General features: G+C 39.9%; 1 protein-coding gene across 3 annotated transcripts in view; it reads left to right on the top strand.

Annotated features, from left to right (window-relative positions):
• MFSD14B (major facilitator superfamily domain containing 14B) overlaps nt 1-26,429 on the top strand; it is an 86,811-nt gene that overhangs the window by 30,774 nt on the left and 29,608 nt on the right. For 2 of the 3 annotated variants that reach the window (XM_055117861.1, XM_055117860.2), the window contains exons 2-3: nt 10,144-10,239; nt 24,145-24,207. In XM_055117861.1, coding sequence (XP_054973836.1) covers nt 10,231-10,239; nt 24,145-24,207 — 72 coding nt within the window. In that variant the 5' untranslated portion in view covers nt 10,144-10,230. Of the gene's footprint in view, nt 1-10,143; nt 10,240-16,130; nt 20,276-24,144; nt 24,208-26,429 lie in introns of those variants that run through there. The other variant, XM_063594318.1, reaches the window with a different exon arrangement.

Raw genomic sequence — 26,429 nt, 5'->3', positions numbered from 1 at the left:
TTATATATGGTTTAGGGTAGCGATCCAACTTCATTCTTTTTAATGTGGATATCCAGTTTTTCCATCACCATTTGCTGAAAGACTGTCCTTCCTTTCTCATTAAATGGCCTTGGTACCCTTGTTGCATATCATTTGTGACATGTATGTATTTACTTCTGGGCTTTTTATTTCCAGGCTTTTAATTTATTTTTTTAAAAGACTAGGCCGGGCGCAGTGGCTCATGCCTGTAATCCCAGCACTTTGGAAGGCTGAGGCGGGCAGATCACGAGGTCAGGAGATCGAGACTATCCTGGCTAACATGGTGAAACCCCGTCTCTACTAAAAATACAAAAAATTAGCCGGGCATGGTGGCGGGCGCCTGTAGTCCCAGCTACTCGGGAGGCTGAGGCAGGAGAATGGCATGAACCTGGGAGGTGGACCATGCTTGCAGTGAGCGGAAATCGCGCCACTGCACTCCAGCCTGGGTGACAGAGCAAGACTCCGTCTCAAAAAAAAAAAAAAAAAAAAAAAAGACTGGGCTTTGCCATGTTGCCCAGACTGGACTTGAACTCCTGGGCTCAAGTGATTCTCCTGTCTAAGCTTCCTCAGTAGGTAGAAATACAGGCACACACCACCATGCCCACTTGGGCTTTTTATTCCGTTGGTCTATATGTCTGTTTTTATGCCAGAACCACACTGTTTTTGATTGCCATATGTTTATACTAAGTTCTGAATTCAGAAATTGTGAGATAATTTTTTTTCTTTTTCAAGATTGTTTTGGCTATTGGGGATCCCTTAAGATTCTATATAAATTTTAGGATGGAGTTTTCTCTTCTTGCAAAAAGCATCATTGGGATTTTGATAGGACTGGCATTGAATCTGCAGATCACTTTTGGTAACAGTGATACCTTAACTATATTAAATCTTTAAATCCATGAACATGGGATGTCTTTATGTTTATTTATACCTTCTTTAATTTCTTTCAGCAGTGTCTTACAGTTTTAAGCATAGAGGTCATTCACCTTCTTGGTTAAATTTATTCCTAAGTATCTTATTCTTTATGATGCTATTGCAACTTGAATTTTTATTTTTTTTTATTTTTTTTTATTTTTGAGGCTAGGTGTCACTCTTGCCCAGGCTGGAGTGTAGTGGGGTGATCATAGCTCACTGCAAACTTGAACTCCGAGTTTCAAGTGATCCTCCCACCTCAGCCTCCTGAGTAGATGGGACCACAGGTGTACGCCAGCACGTCTGGCTAAGTTTTTTGATTATTATTTTTTTTTAAAACACAGTTTCACTGTCGTTGCAGGCTGGAGTGCAGTGGCGCAATCTCGGCTCACCACAACCCCCGCCTCCCGGGTTCAAGCGATTCTTCTGCCTCAGACTCCCATGTAGCTGGGATTACAGGCAGGCACCACCACACCCAGCTAATTTTGTATTGTTAGTAGAGACAGGTTTTCACCATGTTGGTCAGGCTGACCTCAAACTCCCAACCTCACATGATCTGCCTGCCTCGGCTTCCCAAAATGCTGGGATTACAGGAGTGAGCCACTGCGCCCAGCCATTTTTTGATTATTAGTAGAGACAAAGTCTCACTATGTCACCTGGGAGGGCCTCAAATTCCTGAGCTCATGCTGTCTTCCTGCCTTGGCCTCCCAAAACATTAGGATTACAGGTGTGAGCCACTGCACTCAGCCCAATTTGAATTTTTTAAGTTTCATTTTAACATTGTTAATCTTTAGTGTATAGAAATGCAGCTGATTTTTAATGTTGATTTTGTATCTTGTAACTTTGTTAAATTCATTTATTAGTTGTAACAGGTTTTTTGTGTGTGGAATTTTTAGGGTCTTATGAGATCTTGTCATCAGCGAACAGAGATAATTTTACTTCTTCATTTCCAGTTTGGATGCCTTTTCTTTCTTTTTCTTGCCATATTACTGTGGCTAGAATTTCCAGTATTGTATTATACTGAATAGAAGTGGGGAAAGTGTGCATCTTTGTCTTGTTTCTGATCTTAGAGGAAAAGTTTCCAGCCTTTTTCCAGCCTTTCCCCATTGAATATGATGTGAAGTATGGGTTTTTCATATTTGGCCTTTATTATTTGAGATAATTTTATTCTTTTCTTAGCTTTCTAAGTGTTTTTATTATGAAAGTGTGTTGAATTTTGTCAGATGCTTTTACTGCATCAATTAAGATGATTATGTGGGTTTTTCCTCTTTATTTTAATGTGTTGTATTACATTGATTGGTTTTCATAGGTGAACTGTTATTACATTCTTAGAATAAGTCCTTGGTTATGGTGTATAACCATAATAAACTGCTTAATAAACTGTTGAATTTGGTTTGCTAATATTTTGTTGAGGATTTTTGCATCAATGTGCGTAAGGAAAATTGGTCTGTAGTTTTCTTTTTTTTTTTTTTTTTTCAGATGGAGTCTTGCTCTGTCACCCAGGCTAGAGTGCAGTGGCATGATCTCAGCTCACTGCAACCTCCGCCTCCCAGATTCAAGCAATTTTTTGGCCTCCGTCACCTGAGTAGCTGAGATTACAGGCATGCACTACCACGCCCGGCTAATTTTTGTATTCTTGGAAGAGGCGTGGTTTCACTATGTTGGCCAGGCTGGTGTCGAACTCTTGACCTTGTGATCCACCCGCCTCGGCCTCCCAAAGTGCTGGGATTACAGGCATGAGCCACTGTGCCTGGCTCTGTAGTTTTCTTATAGTGTCTTTGTCTGGCTTTTTTAGAGTATGGCAGTACTCCCTGATCTGTGATTTTGCTCTCTGTGGTTTTGCTTTCCATGGTTTCAGTTACCCGAAGTGGGCTGAGGTTTGATAATCCTAAATGGAAAATTCCAGAAATAAAAATTCGTAAGTTTTAAGTTACACGTCACATTCTGAGTAGTGTGATGAAATATTTTGCCATCTTGCTCCATTCCTTCGTCCAGCATTTACACTCTATATGCTGCCCATCTGTCAGTCAGTCAGCCATCAGTTATCGGATGGACTGCAGTATCACAGTGCTTGTGTTCAAGTAGCCCTTATTTTATTTAATAATGACCAAAAGCACAAGAGGAGTGTGCCTAATTAAAAATTAAACTCAATCATAGGTGTGTGTAGGAAAAAACAGTATATACAGATGGTCCCAAATTTGATGGTTGGACTTAAGATTTTTCAACTTTACCTTCATGCAAAAGCAATATGCATTGAGTATGCACCTCTACTTATGATTGGGTTGTCTGGATAAGCCCATCGTAGGTTGAATATATCATAAGTCTAAAGCGACTTTCAAGTTAGTATATTTTCAACTTACAGTCGGTTTATTGAGACGTAACCCCTTTGTAAGTCGAGGAACAGCTGTATAGGGTTTGGTACTTTTCGAGGCATCCACTAGGGATCTTGGAATGTATCCCTCTTGGATAAGGGGGCAACTACTGTAATGCTGGCTTCAGAGAGTGAGTTAGAAAGTGCTCTCTCCTCTTCATGTCTTGGGAAGAGGTTTAATTCTTTAACTCTGCTGGAATTCTGGGAGGTTTTTGATTACTGATTCAGTCTCCTTACTAGTTATAGGTCTATTTATATTTTCTGTTTCTTCATGATTCATTTTTAGTAGGTTATGTGTTTCTAGGAGTTTATCCATTTTGTTTCATTTATCCAGTTTGTTGGCTAATTGTCTATGAGACTCCCTTATAATCCTGTTTCTGTAAGGTTGACCATTATTATCTTCTGTTTCATTTCTGGTATTAGTAATTCAGGTCTTCTGTTTTCTTGGTTTGTCCATTAGTTTGATATTTTCATTAAATCAATTTTGGTTTTGTTGATTTTCTCTTCCCTTTCCTTTTTCTGTTTTTTGTTTTGTTTTGTTTTTTGAGAGGGAGTCTCGCTCTGTCACCCAGGCTGGATTGCAGTGGCACGATCTCTGCTCACTGCAAACTCCCCTGCCTCCTGGGTTCAAGCGATTCTCCTGCCTCAGCCTCCCAAGTAGCTGGGACTACAGGCATCCGCCACCACGCCTGGCTAATTTTTTTTATTTTTAATTTTTAGTAGAGATGGGGTTTTACCCTGTTAGCCAGGATGGTCTCGACCTCCTGACCTCGTGATCCACCTGCCTCAGCCTCCCAAAGTGCTGGGATTACAGGCCACTGCTCCCGGCCACCTTTTTTTTTTTTTTTTTTTTTTTTTTTTTAAGGCAAGGTTTCACTCCCTTCTCCCAGACTGGAGTACAGTGGTATGATGATGGCTCATTGCACCCTCAACTTCCTGGACTCAGGCGATTCTCCCACTGCAGCCTCCCAAATAGCTGGGACTATAGGTGTATGTGCCACCATGCTTGGGTAAACTTTTTCTTTTTTGTATTTTTAGTAGAGACAGGGTTTCACCATGTTGCCCAAGCTGGTCTTAACTCCTGGGTTCAAGTGTTCTGCCCGCCTTGACCCCCCAAAGTGCTAGGCTCACACTGCACCCGGCCTGATTTTGTCGATTTTTCTGTATTGCTTTTCTATTCTGTATCACGTTTGTATCTGCTCTGATCTTTCTTTCCTTGCTTTGAGTTTAGTTTGCTCTCTTCTAGTTTCTTACGGTGGAAAGTTAAATTATTGATTTGAGATCTTTTATAACCACACATCTACAGCTGTACACTTCCTGTTAAGTGCTGCTTTAAGCTGCGTTCAACTGGTGTGTTACATTTTCATTTTTGTTCAAATGAAAGTTTTGTAACTTTCCTTGTGATTTCTTTTATCTGTTATTTAGGAGTATGTTTAAATATTTTAATATTCATGAATTTTCCAAATGTTCTTAAGTTAATGATGTCTAATTTCATTCTGTGTGGTCAAGAACATAGTTTGTATAAATTAACTCCTTCTAAATTTATTCAAACTTGTTTTACAGTCTTCTCATGTGCACTTGAGGATTTATATCTTGTTGGGAAGAGTGTTCAATAAATGTCTGTTAGGTTTAGTTAGTGTACAGTGTTAATGAAGTCTTCTATTTCTTGCTGATCTTCTAATTGTTCTATCAGTTACTGAAAATGGGTATTGAAGTCTCCAGCTATTGTTGATTTGTGTATTTGTGCCTTTTATTTTTAGAGAGTATTGATGCCGGTAGGTGAGGACGATGGCTTTTTTTTTTTCCTAAACGAGACTGGAGTCTCACTTTGTGGCCCAGGCTAGAGTGCAGTGGTGCAGTCATAGCTCATTGTAGCCTTAAACTCCTGCGCTCCAGCGATCTTCCTGCCTCAGTCTCCTGAGGAGGTGGTACTACAGACACATGTCACCATGCCTGGTTAATTTTTAAATTTTTTGGAGAGATCGAGTCTCACTGTGTTGTCTATACTGGTCTTGAACTCCTAGCCTCAAGTAAATCTCCCACCTGCCGCCTGAGCCTCACAGAGTGCCAGGATTACTGGCATGAGCTACTGCACTGGGCCTATTTTTTTTCCCCCCCTAAGAGATGGGGTTCTTGCTGTGTTGCCCAGGCTGGACTTGAACTCCTAGGCTCAGGTGATCCTTCCAAACAGCTGGGACTACGGGTGCATACCACCGCTCCTGGCTGAGAATGATAATTTGATGTTGCATTGTATAAATGTTTTTAATATTGATTCTAAAGGGGTCCTATAAATCAATATGAAAGATTAAAGTCACCAATAAAAAATTGACAGAAGATGAATAGGCAGTTCACAGAAAAAGAAATGCAAATTCCTAATCATAGGAAAGAAGCTCAGCTTCATTGGGAGTAAGGGAAATACAAAATAAAATTAGATAACCATTAAAAAAATCAAATTAGCAAAAATTTTAAAATTATTATTATTTGAGATGGAGTCTCACTCTGTCCCCCAGGCTGGAGTGCAGTGGTGTGATCTTGGCTCACTGCAGCCTCCGCCTCCTGGGTTCCAGTGGTTCTCCTGCCTCAGCCTCCTGAGCAGCTAGGATTACAGGCACTTGCCGTCATGCCTGGCTAATTTTTGTATTTTTAGTAGAGATGGGGTTTTGCCATGTTGGCCAGGCTGGTCCTGAAATGCCTGCCTCGGCCTCCCAAAGTGCTGGGATTATAGGCATGAGCCACCGCACCTGGCAAAAAATTAAAAAATTATTATGCAGTCTTAGGATATGGCAGGACAGGTATCCTCCAGAATTGTTAAGGAGACTGTAAGTTGTTCTTTTTTTAAATTGTTAATGAGACTGTAAGTTCTTTTCTTTTTAGCAATCTGTTTAAAGCTTTTTTTGTGGTTACCTTTACATATTATTAGGAATACCTCCCCATATTCATCACCCTACTGCAACAAGGCCAATCTTGTTTTACCTGCATTTTCTGTATACTGGTTTATGTCTTGACTGCATTGAATCCAGGTTTTTTGTTTCACTTTGTTTTTTCAAAGAATACTTCTTAAGTGGTGGTATTTTTTTGTTGTATTACATCATGTGGCAAATGATCTCTGTCTGTGATGTTATGATTGATCAGGTTTCACGTGTTATCAGTTTGATTATTCCCTTGTACCTTGTCAGCTTTTACCCAGTGATTTCAGTGGCCATTAATGGTCATGGCCTAGATTCACTATTTCAGTAAGGCTGTGAAGTGGCAGGATTCTAAGTTAATTATTCCTTTCTTCATTCGTTAGCCGATGTTTTTTTTTTTTTTTGAGACAGAGTTTCGTGCTTGTTGCCCAGGCTGGAGTGCAATGGTGTGATCTTGGCTCACTGCAACCTCCTCCTCCCAGGTTCAAGCCATTCTCCTACCTCAGCCTCCCTAGTAGCTGGGATTACAGGCACCTGCCACCAAGCCTTGCTAATTTTTGTATTTTTAGTAGAGATGGGGTTTCACCATGATGGCCAGGCTTGTCATGAACTCCTGACCTCAAGTGATCCGCCTGCCTCAGCCTCCCAAAGTGCTGTGATTATAGGTGTGAGCCACTTCCCCTGGCCCAGAGTTAATTTTTGCTGTTACAGTGTTTTAGCTTTGTGCATATGGCACCTCATAGTTTAGGGATAAAGTAGAATTGTTGCTTCAAAGGGTAAATATGTAATTTGTCTAGATGTTGCTGAATTTTCTTCCATAGTGGTGTACCATTTTTCATTCCTATTTGCACTTTGTGTTTCTTTTCAGTTGCTTCATCAATAGTTTACAAACATTTGAATTTTTGAATTTTTAATGTCTGATACTGAGAACTTGTGTTTGAATTTAGCTTAATTTTGCATGTTTCTTAATACAAGTGAGGCTACTAAGGGACATTTGATTTCAGTGAACTGGTTCATATTTCTTGCCAATCTTTTTATTGGGCTGTTAGTCTTTTTCTTAACATTTTTAGAAGCTTTTTATATGTTAGAGATAGTTGATTAGGTGACATAAGATGAAGTATTTTTTTGACTCCTAATTAGTGAAACTTTAAAATTATAATTGGATTCTAAATTAGAATGTGTATATTCTTTGGCCCTGCAACTTCACTTCTAGAAATTTATCCTAGAATGCTAATAAAAGGATATTAATAGTCCCACCATTTTCACCCTTATGTGTATAGCCAAGGGAACTGGAAACATGTTCATACAAAAACTTGCACATCAATGTTTATAGCAGCATTATTCATAATAGCCAAAGATGGAAACAACCCAAGTGTCTATGAATGAATGGATAAACAAAATGCAGTATATCGATGCAGTGGAATATCATTTAGCTATAAAATTGAATGAAATACTGACACATGCTACAACATGGATGAACCTTGAAAATATGCTGATTGGAAGAAGCTAGACACAAAAGGCTACATGTTGTGTGATTCCATTTACGGATTCTATTTATGTATGATCCCAGAATAGGCAAATCCATAGAGACAGAAAGTAGATTAGTGGTTCTGAGGGGAAGTAGGGGGAGAAGGAAATGAAGAATGTCTCCTAATAGGTGTAGGGCTTCTTTTGGGGGGTGATAAACATGTTCTGGAGTTAGATAGTGGTGATGGTTGTATAATCTTGTGAATATTCCAAAAACCGCTGACTTGTGTGCACTTGAAAATGGTGAATTTTATGAGATGTGACATATTTTTAAAAAATAAAATGTATAACCTTAATCTAATCATGAGAGAATATTAGATTAATTCAAATTGAGGGACACTCTATAAAATTATTGGTGAAGAGTATACTAGTATTCCCTGAAAGTATCAAGATCATGAAAGTAAAAAAATAAAAGTCTTGGGAACTGACTTAGATTGGAAGAGCCTAAAGAAATGTGAGAACTAAATGCAGTGTTAAATCTTTGATTAGATTCTGAACCAGAAAAAGAAAATGGGAAAAATGGCAACATTCAAATAAGGTATGTAGATTAAAGTTTTGTAGCAATGCTAATTTCCTGGTTTAGATAATTATACCATGGTTATAGAAGATTTTAACATTTGGGGAAGCTGGGTGAAGGATATACAGGAACTCTTGGTTTTTGCAACTTTTCTGTAGGTTTAATATTATTCCAAAATTTAAAAAGTTAATTGCAGCAGTTTTAAATAAGTGAAAATTCCATGTACTCCTATCAATATTCGATTGGTTAAAATTATGGCACATTCATACAATGAGATACTGAGTAGTTAGCTATTAAAAAGAATGTGGGCCGGGTATGGGGGCTCATACCTGTAATCCCAGCACTTTGCAGTAAGCTGAGATCACGCCACTGCACTCCAGCCTGGGCAACAAAGCGAGACTTCATCTCAAAAAAAAAAAAAAAAGCTAATTAAGAAACAACGCTTATACTTAATGGCTTAAAACAACAACCATTTATTACAATTCTTTGGGTTAGGGGTTTGAGTGGAACTCAGCGAGAGTTCTTCACTGATTTCTCTCGGTGTGTCTCATGCTTCTGCAGTGACCTGCAGGCCTGATTGTAATTGGGTCGTCTAAGATGGCCTTGCTCCTATGTCTGACAGTTGGTGATGGCTGTTAACTGGTTTGCCTGTGAGGCCTTGATAGGGAGAGTTTCTTATCCTCTCATATGCCTGTGGCAGGAAGATATTTCTCCTTGTGGTAGTCTTGATCTTTGGCAATCTAGGTTCAGAAATCCATGTTTTGTCTTCACCTGACTGTTGGTTAGAGGAAGTTGTCAAACCAGCTTTGATCTAGGGACATGGAGAAACAGATTGAACCTTTTGATGGAATTGGCAGCAAAGTCATATTGTGAAAATGTGTGTGTACAGGAATGAGAGCAATTTGTAGCTCTTTGTTTTTGCAGTTCTTTGTTTTCGCAGTTTTCCACAGGAGTGATGGAATAAGATTTGTATTTTTAAAAAGTTCACTCTGAGTGTAATATCACAAGTTTGGAGGGGACAGGGAAAACGAGTCAAGGCAGGGTTAACAGGTCATTGCAGTAATCTGTGGGAGAGATGATAAATAAGAGTGTGCAAAGACATTATTGCACACTTTTCATCCTCTGCTTCTAAACATCTCTGGAATTGGGATATCTCAAGATATTCCATACTGATGTAAAGTCATCCGAGCTGCCCCTTAGGCCTTTGAGCATGTGATACCCATACCCATCTCTCTTATTATGTAGGTAAAGAAACTTCAGCCCTAGAGAAGTTAAGTTGCTAAGGAACACGTAATTCGTAAGGGACAGAGCAGTCAGATCTTGGAAACTTAGTTTCTTGAAGATCCAGTTGATTTTCTACTAAAGCTCCAGTGATTTGCGTCGATGGGATAGATCGAAAGTCTATAATCTTTTTTTCTTTCAAGATAGAGTCTTGCTATGTCACCCAGGTTGGAGTGCAGTGGCGGGATTTTGGCTCACTGCAAGCTCCGGCACCCGGGTTCAAGCAATTCTCCTGCCTCAGCCTCCCGAGTAGCTGGGACCAAGTAGCCCGCCACCATGCCTGGCTAATTTTTGTATTTTTTAATAGAGGTGGGGTTTCACTATGTTAACCATGCTGGTCTTGAACTCCTGACCTTGGGATCTGCCCACCTTGGCCTCCCAAAGTGCTGAGATTACAAGCTTGAGCCACCGCGCCCAACCGAAAGTCTATAATCTTAGCACCTTCCTTTATTAGGGAAAGTGAAGGCATCAAAGATAACACAGAAGTTTTATTTTAAATGACAGAGGTAGGCCCTAAATTTTTTTACACATTTTTACACATTTTTTTATACCATTTTAAGATAATAGATTTCTTATATTTCTTTGCTAATTTTCATAATAACTTTCTTTTTTAGCTACAAGGCTTTGGCCGACCAAGTGTGTACCATGCTGCTATTGTCATCTTCCTTGAATTCTTTGCGTGGGGCCTGTTGACAACTCCAATGTTGACTGTAAGTATTGCTGAACTGGGTTTGTGTTTTGTAAGAGAAAGAGATAAGTTCTTAGGCATGTATCACTGTGTATGTCTAGATACGTGTTTGGGAGTAGCTCTTGATAGTGATTTAAAACAGCTTGTTTCATTGTTTTGTTTTGTTTTTTTTTTTCCATTGTGGTTTCTGAACCACATGTAACACAGAACACCTCTTTAAATATTCCTGGGTAGCACTGCACTCCTGTTGAAGTAAACTTGGGGGTGCTGTTATACAAATGAACTGTATATGTTTAGGAAGATCTTTAAGATACTCTACAGCAGCAACTCCCAAACTTTTTTAGCACTAGGGACTGGTTTCGTGGAAGACAATGTTTCCACAGAATTGGGTTGGTTGGGGGATGGTTTCAGGATGAAACTGTTCCACCTCAGACCATCAGGCATTATTAGTTAGATTCTCATAATGAGCGCAACTTAGACCCCTCACATGCGCAGTTCAGAGTAGGGTTTGCACCCCTATGAGAATCTAATGCTGCTGCTGATCTGACAGGAGGCAGAACTCAGGTGGTAATGCTCGCTCGCCTGCTGCTCTGTGTGGCTGGGTTCATAACAGGCCACGGACTCATAGGGTCCTGTCCTACAGGAAATTGCAGAGCATTGTTGAAGTCTGTAACTTCTTTAGGAGGATGTTAATGGTCTTTGACTTAAGAACATAGTAAATAGCAGATTGGTGAGTACTTTGTAACAATGAGTAATAATTGTAGGAATGTCTAAATTTCAGTTTTTCGTAGCTTATCTAGAGCCATTTCTTCAGAGGTGGTATTGAATATCTTAGCAAGAACTTTTACGTTTCATCTATGATGTGGTTAGAAGGAAGAGAGATGCCAAAGAAAAGATGGCGGGGGCAGATATTAGGTGGCTTACAACTATTTATCACTTAATTTTAATAAAATATTTTAAACTGGAGTTAAGTTTCAGTTGTCTTAATTATTCTTTAAAAATTATTGATGGGCCGGGTACAGTAGCATATGCCTTTAGGCCCAGCTATTCAGAAAGCTGAGGCAGGAGGATTGCTTGAGCTCAGGAGTTCAAGTCTAGCCTGGGCAACATAGCAAGACCCCATCTCTAAAAAAACAAAAATTAAAAAAAAAAATTGGAGCTTAACTCTTCCTAATCATCATTTTGCCTTACTAAAGAATCCCTCTGGGTACGGATAATCTTTGTTCTTAAATAAGGTTTAGACAGCAGAGAACTTTAGAGAGTGGCTGTTAGCCCGTTAGCCTTACATAAGACTTTGCTGTGAACCTTTTAAAGTTTTTAATTCTTCTGGCACATTTAAAATACAGTTTGAGGCCTGGTGCGGTGGATCACCTGAGGTTGGGAGTTCGAGACCAGCCTGACCAACATGGAGAAACCCTGTCTCTACTAAAAATACAAAATTAGCTGGGCATGGTGGCGCATGCCTGTAATCCCAGCTACTCAGGATTCTGAGGCAGGAGAATTGCTTGAACCCAGAAGGTGGAGGTTGCAGTGAGCTGAGATCGTGCCATTGCATTCCAGCCTGGACAACAAAAGCAAAACTCCATCTCAAAAAAAAAAAAAAAATACAGTTTTATTCATTAAAATTATAACTTGGGTGGAACAAGGACTTAAAAATTGCCTGCATCCTTAATCCTTTTTTTCTTATTGCAGTAGTTTTTCCTTCATAGTAGGAAACCTATAGTAGGTTATTAGTTATTAGTTAATGAGGATAATTAGTCCCATTTTGAGTTTCATGAGATTCTAATTTTCCTCACTGTTTGCATAGTGCTGCCTGGGATATAATTGGTGCTTAATAAATATATTCTTTGAACAAATACATGTGTTTGTTCAGGACACATTTTTAATATGAATGTAGATAAACCAAATCACTTTTTTTCCCATTTAAAAAATTATGGTAAAATACACATAACAAACTTATCATTTTCACTGTTTTGAAGTATACAGTTCAGTAGTATTAGATACATTTCATTATGTTGGGTATCTGTGACCACCAGCCATCTCTAAAACTCATTTCATCTTTTAAAAGTGAAACTTTAGGCTGGGCGCGGAGGCTCACGCCTGTAATCCCAGCACTTTGGGAGGCTGAGGCAGGTGGATCTCTTGAGGATGGGAGTTCGAGACCACCCTGACCAACATGGTGAAACCCCGTCTGTACTAAAAATACAAAATTAACTGGGCGTGGTGGTGCACGCCTGTAATCCCAGCTACTCGGAAGGCTGAGGCAGGAGAATTGCTTGAACCTGGGGGATGGAGGTTGCAGTGAGCCAAGATCGTGTCATTGCACTCCAGCCTGGGCAACGAGTGCAGAACTCTTTCTCAAAAACAAACAAACAAACAAACCCAACTCTGTGATAGTTTGACTATGCTACAATGTGTGTAGGTGTGAATGTCTTTTTTGTTTATTTTACTTGGGGTTTGTTGAGCTTCTTGTTTCTGTAGATTAATGCTTTTCATCACGTTTGGGAAGTTTTCGACCATTATTTCTTCAAATATTTTTACTGTCCCTTTACTCCTTTTGAGACTCTCCTTATAGGTAAGTTCCCACCCCACCCCCCCGACAGAGTCTTGCTCTGTCACCCAGGCTAGAGTTCAGTGGCATGATCTCAGCTCACTGCATCCTCCACCTCCCGGGTTCAAGCAATTCTCCTGCCTCAGTCTCCCAAGTAGCTGGAATTACAGGTGTGTGCCACCACGCCCGGCTAATTTTTGTATTTTTAGTAGAGACGGGGGTTTCACCATGTTGGCCAGGCTGGTCACGAACTCCTGACCTCCTGATCCGCCCGCCTCGGCCTCCCAGAGTGCTGGGATTACAGGCATGAGCCACCGTGCCTGGTCATAGGTAAGTGTTTTACACTTGATAATGTCTCATACATCTCTGAGGAGCTATTTGTTTATTTTTATTTTTATTTTTATTTTTTTGCCAATTGTTTTCTATGCTTTTGTTTGAATAATTTCTATTTATTTGTCTTCAAGGTTACTGTTTCTTTCTTTGTTCATCTTAAATTGTCTGTGTTGTCACTTTAGTGGATTGTTGATTTTGATTACCAGATTTTTAACTGCAGCATTTCCACATTTCTTTTTTATAATTTTTATATTCTAGTTGAAATTTCCTATTCACTGAGTGATTCACATACTTTTTTTTTTTTTTGGAGACGCAGTCTTTCTCTGTCACTCAGGCTGGAGTGCAGTGGCATGATCTCGGCTCACTGCCGAGGTGCAACCTCCACCTCCTGGTTTCAGGCGATTCTCAGCCTCCCGAGTAGCTGGGACTATAGGTGTGTGCCACCACGTCTGACTAATTTTTGTATTTTTAGTAGAGACACGGTTTCACCATATTGGCCAGGCTGGTCTCGAACTCCTGACCTCAAGTGATCTGCCTGCCTCGGCTGGCCTCCCAAAGTGCTGAGATTATAGGCGTAAGCCACCACACCTGGCCCATACTTTCCTTTAATTCTTTTTTTTTTTTTTTTTTACGAGTGGTGTCTCACTATGTTGCCTAGGCTGGTCTCAAACTCCTGGGCTCAGGCAGTCCTCTTGCCTCAGTCTCCAAAAGTGCTGGGATTACAGGTGTGAGCCACCACACCTGGTCTCTTCTAATTCTTTAAACATGGATTCGTTTAGTTCTTTGAACATATTTATAGTACCTGCTTTGAAGTTTTCGTCTGCAATATTCAACATCTGGGAACACTCAGAGACTCCTCCTGTTGACTCCCTTTTTTACCTGAGTGAGTTATATGTTCTTGTTTCTTTGCATATTGCAATCATTTTTTGTTAAAACCTGTATATTTAGATAATATAGTTTTGCAATTTTGGATTGTTTTTTTAAGAGACAGGGTCTTGCCCTGTTGCCTAGGCTGAAATATAGTGGCACAATAATAGCTCACTGCAACCTCAAACTTCTGGGCTCAAGCAATTGTCCTACTTCAGCCTCCTGAGTAGCTAAGACTACAGTTGTGCACCACCATGCTTGGCTAAAGCTTCCACTTTTTTTTCTTTTTCTTTTTTTTTTTTTTTTGAGACAGTCTCTCTCTGTTGCCCAGGCTGGAGTGCAGTGGCGCGATCTTGGCTCACTGCAACTTCCGCCTCCTGGATTCGAGCGATTTCCTGCCTCAGCCTCCCGAGTAGCTGGGATTATAGGCGCCCGCCAACATGCCTGGCTCTTTTTTTTTTTTTTTTTTTTTTGTATTTTTAGTAGAGACAGGGTTTCACCGTGTTAGCCAGGATGGTCTCGATCTCCTGACCTCGTGATCCGCCCGCCTCAGCCTCCCAAAGTGCTGGGATTACTGGCGTGAGCCACTGCACCCGGCCTTTTGTTTTTATTTTAGAGATGGGGTCTTGCTATGTTGTCCAGGCTGGTCTCGAACTCCTCCTCGCCTCAGGCAGTCTTCCCACCTCAGCTTCCCAAAGCATTGGGATTACAGGCATGTGCCACTACACTTGGCCATGGATTTTGATTTTTTTTCTCACCTTGAAGGTTGTTTTTGTTTTGCTTGTTTAGTAACTTGCTTGGACTAAATCTTTGAAGTCTCTACAGTATGCAGCTGCTGATGTCTCTTTTCAGTTTTTATTTTTATTTTTATTTTTAAGCTTGGCTTCCTTGGGTTCTCTGTCTCCATTATTTAGGGATCAGTCAGATTGGTAAGAGATTATAGTTAAACACCTCGAGCCAGTAAACTTTCAGCTCTCTACTAATGGATCTGTATGTGAGCTGGAAGTGCATTCTTACTTCAGGCCATTTTCATTTCTTCCCTGGCTTTTGCTGTCTGCCAGATTCTCTTGAAATCTCTGTATGTGCAGCTTCTGATGGCCAAGGATGTATGAGTGGCTTGAGTGTGTTCCAGTCTCTTATATGTGTGTGTATCGTCTAGAGTCAACCAATTTGGGGAGAGCTTTTCAAGCCTCTTGTGGCTGTCTCACCTCCTACAACTACCTGTTATATCCCTGGCCTAATCCACTAGTCTTCCGTGTTTGCCCCATTAACTTGACAACACTCCAAATCCAACGAGTCCTCTCAGGCAGCAGCATGCCCTGCTTAAACTAATACCCACAGAGCTGGGGTTGGGGTGGGGCAGGAGTCTGGTAGCAGCTCAAAACTGAAAACCACCATTTCTGCCTGAAGTTCAGTAACTTAATAAATAAATGCTCCCAGTTTGTTTTATGCCTTTGGTTGAATTCCAGAGCACTGAAATAGGTTTATACAGCTGTACTGAAAGATAATTTGTTAATCTTTTTATACTGTCATGTCAAATGTGAGAAGTCTGACAATTTTTTTTTCTTGTAGATATTGGGTTTATAATACTTTTTTTTTTTTTTTAATTCAAGGCCAGGCGTGGTGGCTCACGCCTGTAATCTCAGCACTTTGGGAGGCTGAGGTGGGCAGATCACGAGGTCAGGAGTTCAAGATTAGCCTGGCCAACATAGTGAATCCCCGTCTCTACTAAAGATATAAAAAGTAGCCAGGCATGGTGGCATGCGCCTGTAGTCCCAGCTACTTGGGAGACTGAGAAAGGAGAATCGCTTGAACCCAGGAGGCAGTGATTGTGGTGAGCCGAGATCATGCCATTGTACTCCAGCCTGGGCAGCAGAGTGAGACTCTGTCTCAAAAAAATTAAAATTAAAATTAAAAAATAAATAAAGAAATTTAAATCAAACCATTAGAGGGTTCCTATAATATTTCTGAGTAATATAGTTAGAAAATCCAGTGGATTAGCTGATATCTCAATACTTTATGCACTTTTCAATTTCTGTATTTCCCTGATTGTCCTAAAAACCAGAAAATAGGAAAGCTGTTCTCCTACCCTCGCAATATAAAATTATAGGATTTTGAGCTGTGTTAGGAGTTTGATCTGAGGAAAATATGATTCTATAGAATGATATATTTTCCTAAAGTTTCCTCATGGCTAAAATAAAATAGGAACCAGATACCTTTTTGTGTAAGCTTTTAATGGAAGTATAATGTGTACAGAAAGATGTACAAATTATAAATACACAGCTTGATGAATTTTTATACAGTAAGTACACTTATATATCCAGTACTATACCACACTCCCAGAAACAATCCTAAGTAATTTCTGTCCTTGTCACATTTCTAATATGACAGTTTGGCCTTTGTGTTTGTGTGTTTAATATTATGTAAGTGGAATCATACAATGTATACTCTTTGTTGTCTGGCTTTTTTGGCTTAGTACGTTTATGAGATTAATCCATGTTGTATGTAGCAACATTTCATTGTTGTATAGTGTGTTCTTACATAACCACATATGATTTTCTGTTATCTTGGGCAGGAAAGGATTAATTCAGCAGGCCCAAGTTGCTCAAGTCTTTCATGTTCCCAAGAGGACCATTTTCTGTGACTGTTCCTTGACAGGCCAGAATTGAGCTCTTGGAATATTTTGCGTTTTGTGTGATTGAATCTTTGAACTTGACTGTTCCAGTTTGTGCAAACAGCATTATTTATGGTGAACACCTTTCCTTCTCATGAACTAGAGAGCTTTGGTAGCTGGTCATTCATTGTGTGCCTTGAAGATCACCCGCCAAGAAAAACCCTGGGCTCCTAGGCTTTTGTGAGCTTCCATAGCAGACAACACTTCACATAATGTTGTTATAGTTTCTCTTTTTCTTTTCTTTTCCTCCGAGACAGAGCCTGGCTCTGTTGCCCAGGCTGGAGTGCAGTTGCGCTATCTCGGCTCACAGCAGCTCCGCCTCCTGGGTTCAAGTGATTCTCCTGCCTCAGCCTCCCGAGTCCCGGCTAGTTTTTGTATTTTTAGTAGAGATGGGGTTTCGCCATGTTGGCCAGACTGGTCTCAAACTCCTCGCCTCAAGTGATTCACCCGCTTCGGACTCCCAAAGTGCTTGAGCCACTGTGCCTGGCCATTGTTACAGTTTATTGCTGGAGGGATTAAATGCTTTATGTGTGACTCCACTGGGAGAGGACTCTTAGAAGCATGCACCTGGCTTCCTCCAGACTTTGCCTGATGTCCCTTTTGCCTTTGCTGATTTTGCTTTGTGTCCTTTTGCTGTAATAAACTGTAAGTATAACAGTTTCAGAGTCCTGGAATCCTCTTAGCAAATTGCTGAACTTAGAGATGGTCCTGGAGTCTATTGACACAAATCCATTCTGGTGTTGGACATTTGGGTTTCCGGTTTTTGCCTATTACAAATATTGCTGTTGTAATATTTCTTGTATATATCTTTTGGTAAACATGTATACGTGTTTCTTGGAGTATATATCTGGGAGTAAAATTGCATGGTTGTGTTCAGCTTCACTATGTAGTGCTAAAAGTTTTCCAGAGTGGGTGAACAATTTACTCTTCAGCCAGGCAGACTCCATGTCTTCACCAGCAATTTGAATTCTGGTAGGTACATTATGGTCTTAATTTGCATATTCCTAACGACCAATGAAGTTAACCCCCTTTACGTATAACATATATTTATTGGCCATGTGAATATCTTTTTGTTAAGTGTCAGTTCATGTGTTTCATCAGTTTTTTAAAAATCGGGTTGTGTCCCTTTTTCTTATTTGTAGGAGTTCTTTATATATTCTAGGTACAATTTTTTTCATGTGTACGTTTGTCTCTATACGCACACATATACTTATTATTGATATCTTTTCCTTATTCTTGGATTGTCTTTCTTCCTTTTTTTTTTTTTTTTTTTTCCCGAGATGGAGTCTTGCACTTGTTGCCTAGGCTGGAGTGTGCAGTGGTGCGATATGGGTTCACTGCAACCTCTGCCTCCCGGGTTCAAGCAGTTCCCCTGCCTCAGCCTCCCAAGTAGTTTGGAATCAGGCGCGTGCCACCAAGCCTGGCTAATTTTTGTATTTTTAGTAGAGATGGGGTTTCACCATGTTGGGCAGGCTGATCTTGAACTCCTGACCTCAAGTGATCTGCCTGCCTTGACTTCCCAAAGTGCTGGGATTACAGATGTGAGCCAGAATGCCCAGCCTGGGATTGCCTTTCTGTTCTCTCTCTTTTTTTTTTTTCAGGGTAGGTAAAGTATTTTTATTATAAATTTCAGGATCTAAAAAATGATTTATTACATTTGCTAAGATTAAGGTGACCTTTAAACCAAGCCACGTGTGCCCTGCATAGTGACGTCGTGACCCTCGGGCATGGAAAAAGACACAGGTCTACCCAGATAACCCGGATAACCTTCTGAGGTCTCTTCAGCCCTTTTCGCTAGTGGTCACCCACCACTATGGTTACTTGCCAGCAACATCTCTATTGCTGGATGGTCCCTGTGTATAACCCTGGTCTAGTATATTTTTTCCAATATGTGACCTCAGTCTTACTACTGACTAGTTCTGTGGGTCTCTTGCTAGGTGGTAAGGATTTTTATACTTGGGCTTATAGAGGCAGTTAGATCATAACTTTTATGAAGTATAGAGTGTCCTAAATATCACTGAAATAAAAAGTAGGAAAAAGAAGCTTGAATTTTAAGACTGAGGCTGCTCTGAAGATTCTAGTTTGGCTTTCAGGGTTCAAGAATGGCGGCATCTTCACCTGAATTCTTCAATGTCAGGGCCTTTCTGTTCTCTTAATGTCTTTGGATGACACTAATTTTAATTGAATTTAAGTTTTTATGTAGTTGAATTTATTTTTGCTTATGGTTAGTGTTTTTAAAAAATCCTGTTTAAGACAACTTTTTCTACCACAAACCTTAATTGGTTTATTGTTCTCATGTAGTCCTATCATCCAAAAAGATCATTGTGTTTGGTAGGGGGTCGGTATTCACTTTGGTTGCAGAAGAATATATAGTTGAACCAGCATCATTTATTGAAAAAATTCTTCTTTCCCCACTGTACTGTGTCACCTTTGTCATAAATGAGACAACCGTCCATATATGGGTTTGTTTCTAAATTTTTTAGTATTCTGTTGAGCTATATTTCCTTGTGCCAACACCATCCTGTGTTAACTTCTATAGTAATATGTTTTTTTTGGCGGGTGGGAGCAATGGAGTCTCACTCTATCACCCAGGCTGGAGTGCAGTGGTGCGATCTCGGCTCACTGCAACCTCCGCCTTCTGGGTTCAAGTGATTCTCCTGCTTTAGCCTCCTGAGTAGCTGGAATAACAGGTATGCACCACCATGCCTGGCTAATTTTTGTATTTTTAGTAGATACTGGGTTTCACCATGTTGGCCAGGCTGGTCTCGAACTCCTGACCTCAGGTTATCTGCCTGCCTCAGTTTCCCAAAGTGCTGGGATTGCAGGTGTTAGCCACTGCGCCCAGCCATAATATCTTGTATAAATTCCTTAGTGTGGTTCATTTTCCTCAAGATTGCCTTGGTCTAAGCCTTTTTTATGTCTGTATATATATATTTTATAATCAGCTCTTCAATACCCACAAAATAATCTGCTAAGAATTTTGATTATGATTGCATTGACTATAGATTGATTGTGGAAGAATGGACATATTGTTTTCTGCTTTTTTTTTTTTTTTTTTTTCTTTGATTGAGAGTCTCACTCTGTTGCCCAGGCTGGGGTGCAGTGGCTAGATCTCAGCTCACTGCAACCTCTGCCTCCTGGGTTCAAGTGATTCTCCTGCCCCGACCTCCTGAGTAGCTGAGACTACAGGCGTGTGCCATCACAACTGGCTTTTTTTTTTTTTTTTTTTAAATAATAAATATGGGGTTTCAGCGAGGCTGGTCTTGAACTCCTGGTCTCAAGTGAGTATGTTGTGGAGAAATACTTTGAGACTGTCCAGATATCTTGTTCCTTTTCTGTTGTCCTACTAATTTTAGCATCCATAAATGCTTGTCTGCAACAGTTTATACTGTGGTATTTGTCTAATGACATCTGTTTCCCTATTTTGTTCAAGATCAACCTCGGCGAAACCCCATCTCTACTAAATTAACCAGGCATGGTGACGCACTCCTGTAATCCCAGCTACTCGGGAGGCTGAGGCAGGAGAATCGCTTGAACCCGGGAGGTGGAGGTTGTGGTGAGCCGAGATCGTGCCACTGCACCTGAGCCTGGGTGACAGAGTGAGACTTTGAATCAAACAACAACAAAAAGACAGTATGTCTGTTCTTTCCCAATTATTCTGTGGTCAATGCAATCATAATCAAAATTCTTCGCAAGTTATTTTGTGGCTATTGAAGAGCTGATTATAAAATATATGGAGACATAAAAAAGGCTTAGACTAAGGCAATCTTGAGGAAAATGAGCCACACTACAGAATTGGTCATGGATGAAATCATGGGGCGTTGAAGCTGTCTTCTTGAGTTGAGTCAGTTCCTGAGTTGGGGCCACAAGATCAGATGAGCCAGTTTATCGATCTGGGTGGTGTCAGCTGATCCATTAAGTGCAGGGTCTGCAAAATATCTCAAGCAGTGATATTAGGAGCAGTTTGGGGAGGGTCAGAATCCTATAGCCTCTAGCTACCTGATTCATAAACCATAATTTCTAATCTTGTGGCTAATGTTGGTCCTACAAAGGCAGTCTAGTCTCCAGGCAAGAAGGAGGTCTGCTTTGGGAAAGGGCTATTATTGTCTTTGTTTTAAAAAACTATAAACTAAGTTTCTCCCAAAGTTCATGCTATGCCCAGGAATGAACAAGGACAGCTTGGAGGTTAGAAGTAAGATGGAGTCGGTTAAGTTAGATCTTTCACTGTCTCAGTCATAATTTTGCAAAGGCTGTTTCAAGTTTACAGTCAGGCTGTAGCCAGTTTTCCACCTGTAGTCTAGATACCTGTGGTTACTAGAGTGTAGTTCTTCAGCCCAGGTGGAAAGCCTTATTCCCTAAAATTTAATGCAGGGACTGGTTATAGGCACTCTTGCTCTGTGAAAGTGCGGATATTCTAGAGTACTGAAGTACTCTATAGGATTATGTGGTCATAGGACTTTGTGCACTTTTGGCAGCCATAAGAGATCTGGGGCACCATCCTTTTTGAATCTCATTCCATTCAATTCTGCAAGTATCCCACTTAGAAGTCCCACAGTTTTCAGAGAACTATGCTTGTGATTGTTATCCTGGTGCCATATCTGTAGGTCAGCAGCTTTGAGAGGAAGACACCAGGGAGCTTACTTTGTGACCTTTTAGTACCCTTTCATTTATGGCTATTTTTTCCTACTCCTCTGATTTGGGAGGTTTCTTTCTGGGTTCTGGAAAATGAACTTCTTCAAGGTCTTCTCTTTCACCTTCAAGTGCTACTTTTCTTCAGCTCTTTTTTTGTTGTCAGTCTTTTCTCATCTGTTCTGTATCATCCAGAAGCGCCTTATGATTCTTGGCTTTCTAGGAATGCTGTAAATTTAATTTCATGTTTTTTCTGTTATATCTGTGGAAGTGGAGAAACACAGCTCTGTGTATGTTTATTACATGTAGATATTTCTAAGCTTTGTTGTACTGGAAGACAGTTCATTTCTTAAAACTTTATAGTTATTGTTTTAAAAGTGATAAGCAAGTGTCATTTTTTTCTTTTAAAATGTTTCCTATTTTTTTCAGGCAAATGCCATTTTATTTTATGTTTACTGTAGTCCTTCTCAAGAATACTTAAAGGGGATATTTTCCTTGAGTTATTTTAATTTATTTATTTATCTAGATAGATAGATACAAGGTCTTGCTCTGTTGCCCAGGCTAGAGTGCAGTGGTGCAATCATAGCTCACTGCAGACTTGATCTTCCGGGCTCAAGGCAATCTTCCCACTTCAGCTTCCTCAGTAGCTAGGATTACAGGTGTATGCCACTGTGCCTGGCTAAGCTTGAGATTTTTTTTCATACAGAGATGTTAAAAATGAAAGCTTTGATCTTCTCCATTTAATACACCTTTTATTATTAGGTTTACTTTATTCTGATAACATTTGTTGCCTTTTGTAGCTAAATTATTTACATACTTTATTTTGGTTTTTAAACTTTATCATAAGCCTGAGTAGAATATATCTGTTTTATTTACAACTGCTTTATTTTATGAAGGTTAGCCTTTTAAAATTATTATTGACTTGTTTTACTTTTTTCTTTAGTAAGATTTCACTGTTTCCTTTTTTGGGGGAGGGTGGGTAGAAAACAGTAGAAAAGTTTTTAAAAGCATGGATTGAACATTTTTAGAGGAATTGCCTGCATGGTAGCTTGATTGCTCAGAAATGGGCCCATATGGTCAGAAATTACATGAGATCTATTTAGTGTGCAACTCATTAAGTATGTATTTTGTCATTCATCCATAGATACGGTTTTGCCAAATTAAAATGATGATCTCTTATTCCTAAACTGCATCACCTGTACAAAGGGAATGCAGGTTTGCATCATTTTCCATGTAGAATTCTAGCAGTGGTCTGAGGTCGAGAGGGTGAGGTTTGAGGTGGGGGCAGGGAAGGATCAGCACTGCTGCTCCTTTGACAGCATGAGAGAACCCTGGAGGTGTTGGTGCAGTGTTGACCAGCACTCACTCCACCCTGTATTTCCCACTGAAAGAAACTAAGAGGAAGCCTGTGGGGAAAGGGAGTCAGAGGAATGTCCATAATCTCTTATCTCTGATCTGATAAGAGTATAGAAGGGAGAATGTGGGACTGAGAGACAATGGGTTAATAATGGACATGATCAGGCCGGGAGCGGTGGCTCACGCCTGTAATCCCAACACTTTGGGGGAGGCCAAGGTGGATGGATCACAAGGTCAGGAGTTCAAGACCAGCCTGGCCAATATGGTGAAACTCCACCTCTACCAAAAATACAAAAATTAGCTGGGCGTGGTGGCAGGTTCCTGTAGTCCCAGCTACTCGGGAGGATGATGCAGGAGAATCGCTTGAACCTGAGAGGCGGGGGTTGCAATGAGCTGAGATTGCACCACTGCACTCCAGCCTGGGCGACAGAGTGAGACTCCATCTCCAAAAAAAAAAAAAAAGTTGACATGATCCGATAAGCATTTTTTAAAAATACGTTTTTGTTTTGCATTTTACCATGTTTTTGTGATGCATGTGACAAATCAAGTTATTCAACAGTTCTAGTCTTTATATTCTTTAAAGAAAATTTCTGTATCTCTGTGACTTACATTTATTATTTTTGGAAGATTTTTTCTTATAACTTTGGTATTTCACTTGAAATATTTGGTGTCCTTCATTTGCTTTTCTTTTTCTTCAGTACAGGCAAGTAGAGTTCAAATGTCAGTAGCTGAGATGACAAACTTTTTCTAAACCTTAAAAATAATGTTGTTAGAGGAAAGGTTGGAAATAATTTGTGAGTAGATTTTAATTTCCGTTTAAGGACTTAATTTTTTAAAGAGTCATTTAAGGTTCACAGCAAAATTGAGAGGAAGGTACAGAGATTTCCCTTGTATCCCTTCCCCTACATATGCATACCTCCCCCCCCCTTTTTTTTTTTTTTACTATGGACATTCCTTTCTAAAGGGGTACATTTGTTTTATTTGATGAACTTACATTGACATACTGTTATCACCCAAATTCTGTAGTTTAGGTTTCACTCTTGGTATTCTATATGCTGAGTTTTGATAAATATATAATGCATGTATCCACCATCATAGTATCATACAAAGCATTTTCATTGCCCTAAAAATCCCCTGTGCTCTGCCTATTCATCCCTCCCTCCTTCACAGTCCCTGGCCACCACTGATCTTTTTATCGTTTCCATAGTTTTACCTTTTCCAGAATGTCATATACTTGGAATTATACAATACAATATGTAGCCTTTTCAGATTGGTTTGTTTCACTTAACTATGTGCATTTGAGGTTCCTCCATGTTTTTTAGTGGCTTGGTAGCTCATTTCTTTTTAGTGATAGTCTGGATGTACCACAGTTTGTTTATTTATTTGTTTTGATTTTATTGATATTTTATAATTTTTCATTGCAGGGCTCATTTATGTAGCATGCCATTAAGAGAGGCAGAAAATTTTTCCTTTAACTTAAATTTGAATTTGTCTTGATGTTTGTTTGCTTTTTGTAGGTTCTACATGAAACATTTTCTCAACACACATTCCTCATGAATGGTCTCATTCAAGGTGTAAAGGTAAGAAAAAATTTTTATGTGGTTTGTAATGAACCAAAGTCAGGAATCCTTGGTAGTTTAACTCTGGAAGTTTTAGTGGGACTTTGGGAAACAAATACTATTTGTTCTGGAGACTGAAATCTAAATTTTTAGCTGGGTTATTAAAAGTCACTTTAAAATACAACACAAATACATAAGGCATAGAATGGTTTACTGGCAAATAGCAGTGTGAATACTCTATAGGCCTAACTTCATTTTTATTATTGTGTACACAAAAGGGCTTAATTATTATGTAACTTTTAACTTCTCTGCCTATCAACAGAATAAAGTGGGCAATTGCTACCATCTCCTTTTTAGGTATACTAAAAAGAAGTATATCTGAGGAAGAAGGAAGCCAAGCTGGTAACACTGGCCATGGCTTTGTAATAACTCAGCCACTTGATTTAATTAGTTTTAATTCATTATGTCGATTTTAATATGATATATATAAAAACGGCTTTAAACCGTTTTCCTGTTTGCACCGAGAATACTCACCAGCGGTGCTGCATTTACTCCAAGATAACTTTGCCACAAAACATGTTGCTTTTATTATTATTTTTGCATTGCTTTAGTATATAGACTTTGGGAACAAAAGACATCATTCTATTGATAGCATTCTTTTTCCTCATTCTTTATTTATTATTATTTTTTTTTGAGATGGAGTCTCGCTCTGTCACCAGGCTGGAGTGCAGTGTGGTGAGATCTCGGCTCACTGCAGCATCCGCCTCCTGGGTTCAAGCAATTCTCCTGCCTCAGCCTCCCGAGTAGCTGGGACTACAGGCATGCACCACCACGCCCAGCTGATTTTTGTATTTTTAGTAGAGACAGGATTTCACCATGTTGGTCAGGATGGTCTCGATCTCTTGACCTCGTGATCTGCCTGCCTTGGCCTCCCAAAGTGCTGGGATTACAGGCGTGAACCACTGCACCTGACTGTTCCTCATTCTTTTAAATAATTTTTTTTTTTTTGAGATGGAGTCTCGCTCTGTTGCCCAGGCTGGAGTGCAGTGGTGCGATCTCAGCCTACTGCAACCTCCACCTCCCGGGTTCGAGCAATTCTCCTGCCTTAGTTTTCTGAGTAGCTGGGATTTCAGGTGCCCACCACTACGCTCAGCTAATTTTTGTAATTTTAGTAGAGATGGGGTTTCACCATGTTGGCCAGGCTGGTCTCAAACTGCTGACCTCAAGTGATCTGCCCGCCTTGGCCTCCCACAGTCTTGCAATCACAGGCATGAGCCACTGCACCTGGCCTGTATTCTGTTTTTAGTAGTGGTGTTTCCAGTTACAAACTATAGTAACACTCTATCACTGAAAATGTCAAATCCTGGAAAACGCAGCACTTCTACCTGTGATGTTAACATTGTTCTCGAACAGTTACCGGCTGAAGATTCATTTGATGAATCCACTTTTTTGAAATAGACAATTCTGATGATTCAGGTGATTCTGATGTTAGTTCTGTTTAGAAATAACTCCAAGAACACTTTTTATATTTTATTTTCACATTGAAAAATCAATCATATTTGCTTCAGCCTCAAAGAGTGTGTGTATGTGAAATCATATGAATGCTGGCAGTGAGCTGCACTTGTTTTCTCTAAATAGGAAAAGAGTTAAATAGGGGTTTAAAGTATAATAGTATTTTTTAGTCTCTTATAGTAAAGCATATGAGTATAGGGTCTAATTTGTGCTTTCCAGTTTAGATAATGTCAATCTATGCATAATTATACATTGTACTGAACAACATACTTAAAATTATTCCCAAGGCTGCACGCGGTGGCTCACGCCTGTAATCCCAGCACTTTGGGAGGCCAAGGCAGGCGGATCACGAGATCAGGAGATGGAGACCATCCTGGCTTAACATGGTGAAACCCCATCTCTACCAAAAATACAAAAAATTAGCTGGGCGTGGTGGTGGGCCCCTGTAGTCCCAGCTACTGGGGAGGCTGAGGAAAGAGAATCACTTGAACCTGGGAGATGGAGGTTGCAGTGAACTGAGATTGCGCCACTGCACTCCAGCCTGGGCGACGGAGCGAGACTCCGTCTCAAAAAAAAAAAAAAATTATGCCCTAGTAATGTGCTGAATTTAGCCATTGTAATTCGTTATTTTCATAGCTCTTAAAAAACATTCATATAATAAATAATGTTAAATATTAATAAATAATATTTATTATTTGCCTGTTTTCAAAAGTAATTTGAGGATATTTATA

The sequence above is a fragment of the Pan paniscus genome, chromosome 11 (assembly GCF_029289425.2).
Source record: "Pan paniscus chromosome 11, NHGRI_mPanPan1-v2.0_pri, whole genome shotgun sequence".
Taxonomy (NCBI): domain Eukaryota; kingdom Metazoa; phylum Chordata; class Mammalia; order Primates; family Hominidae; genus Pan; species Pan paniscus.
Note: the sequence above shows the minus strand (reverse complement) of the source record. Positions and strands in the feature narration are given on the sequence as shown.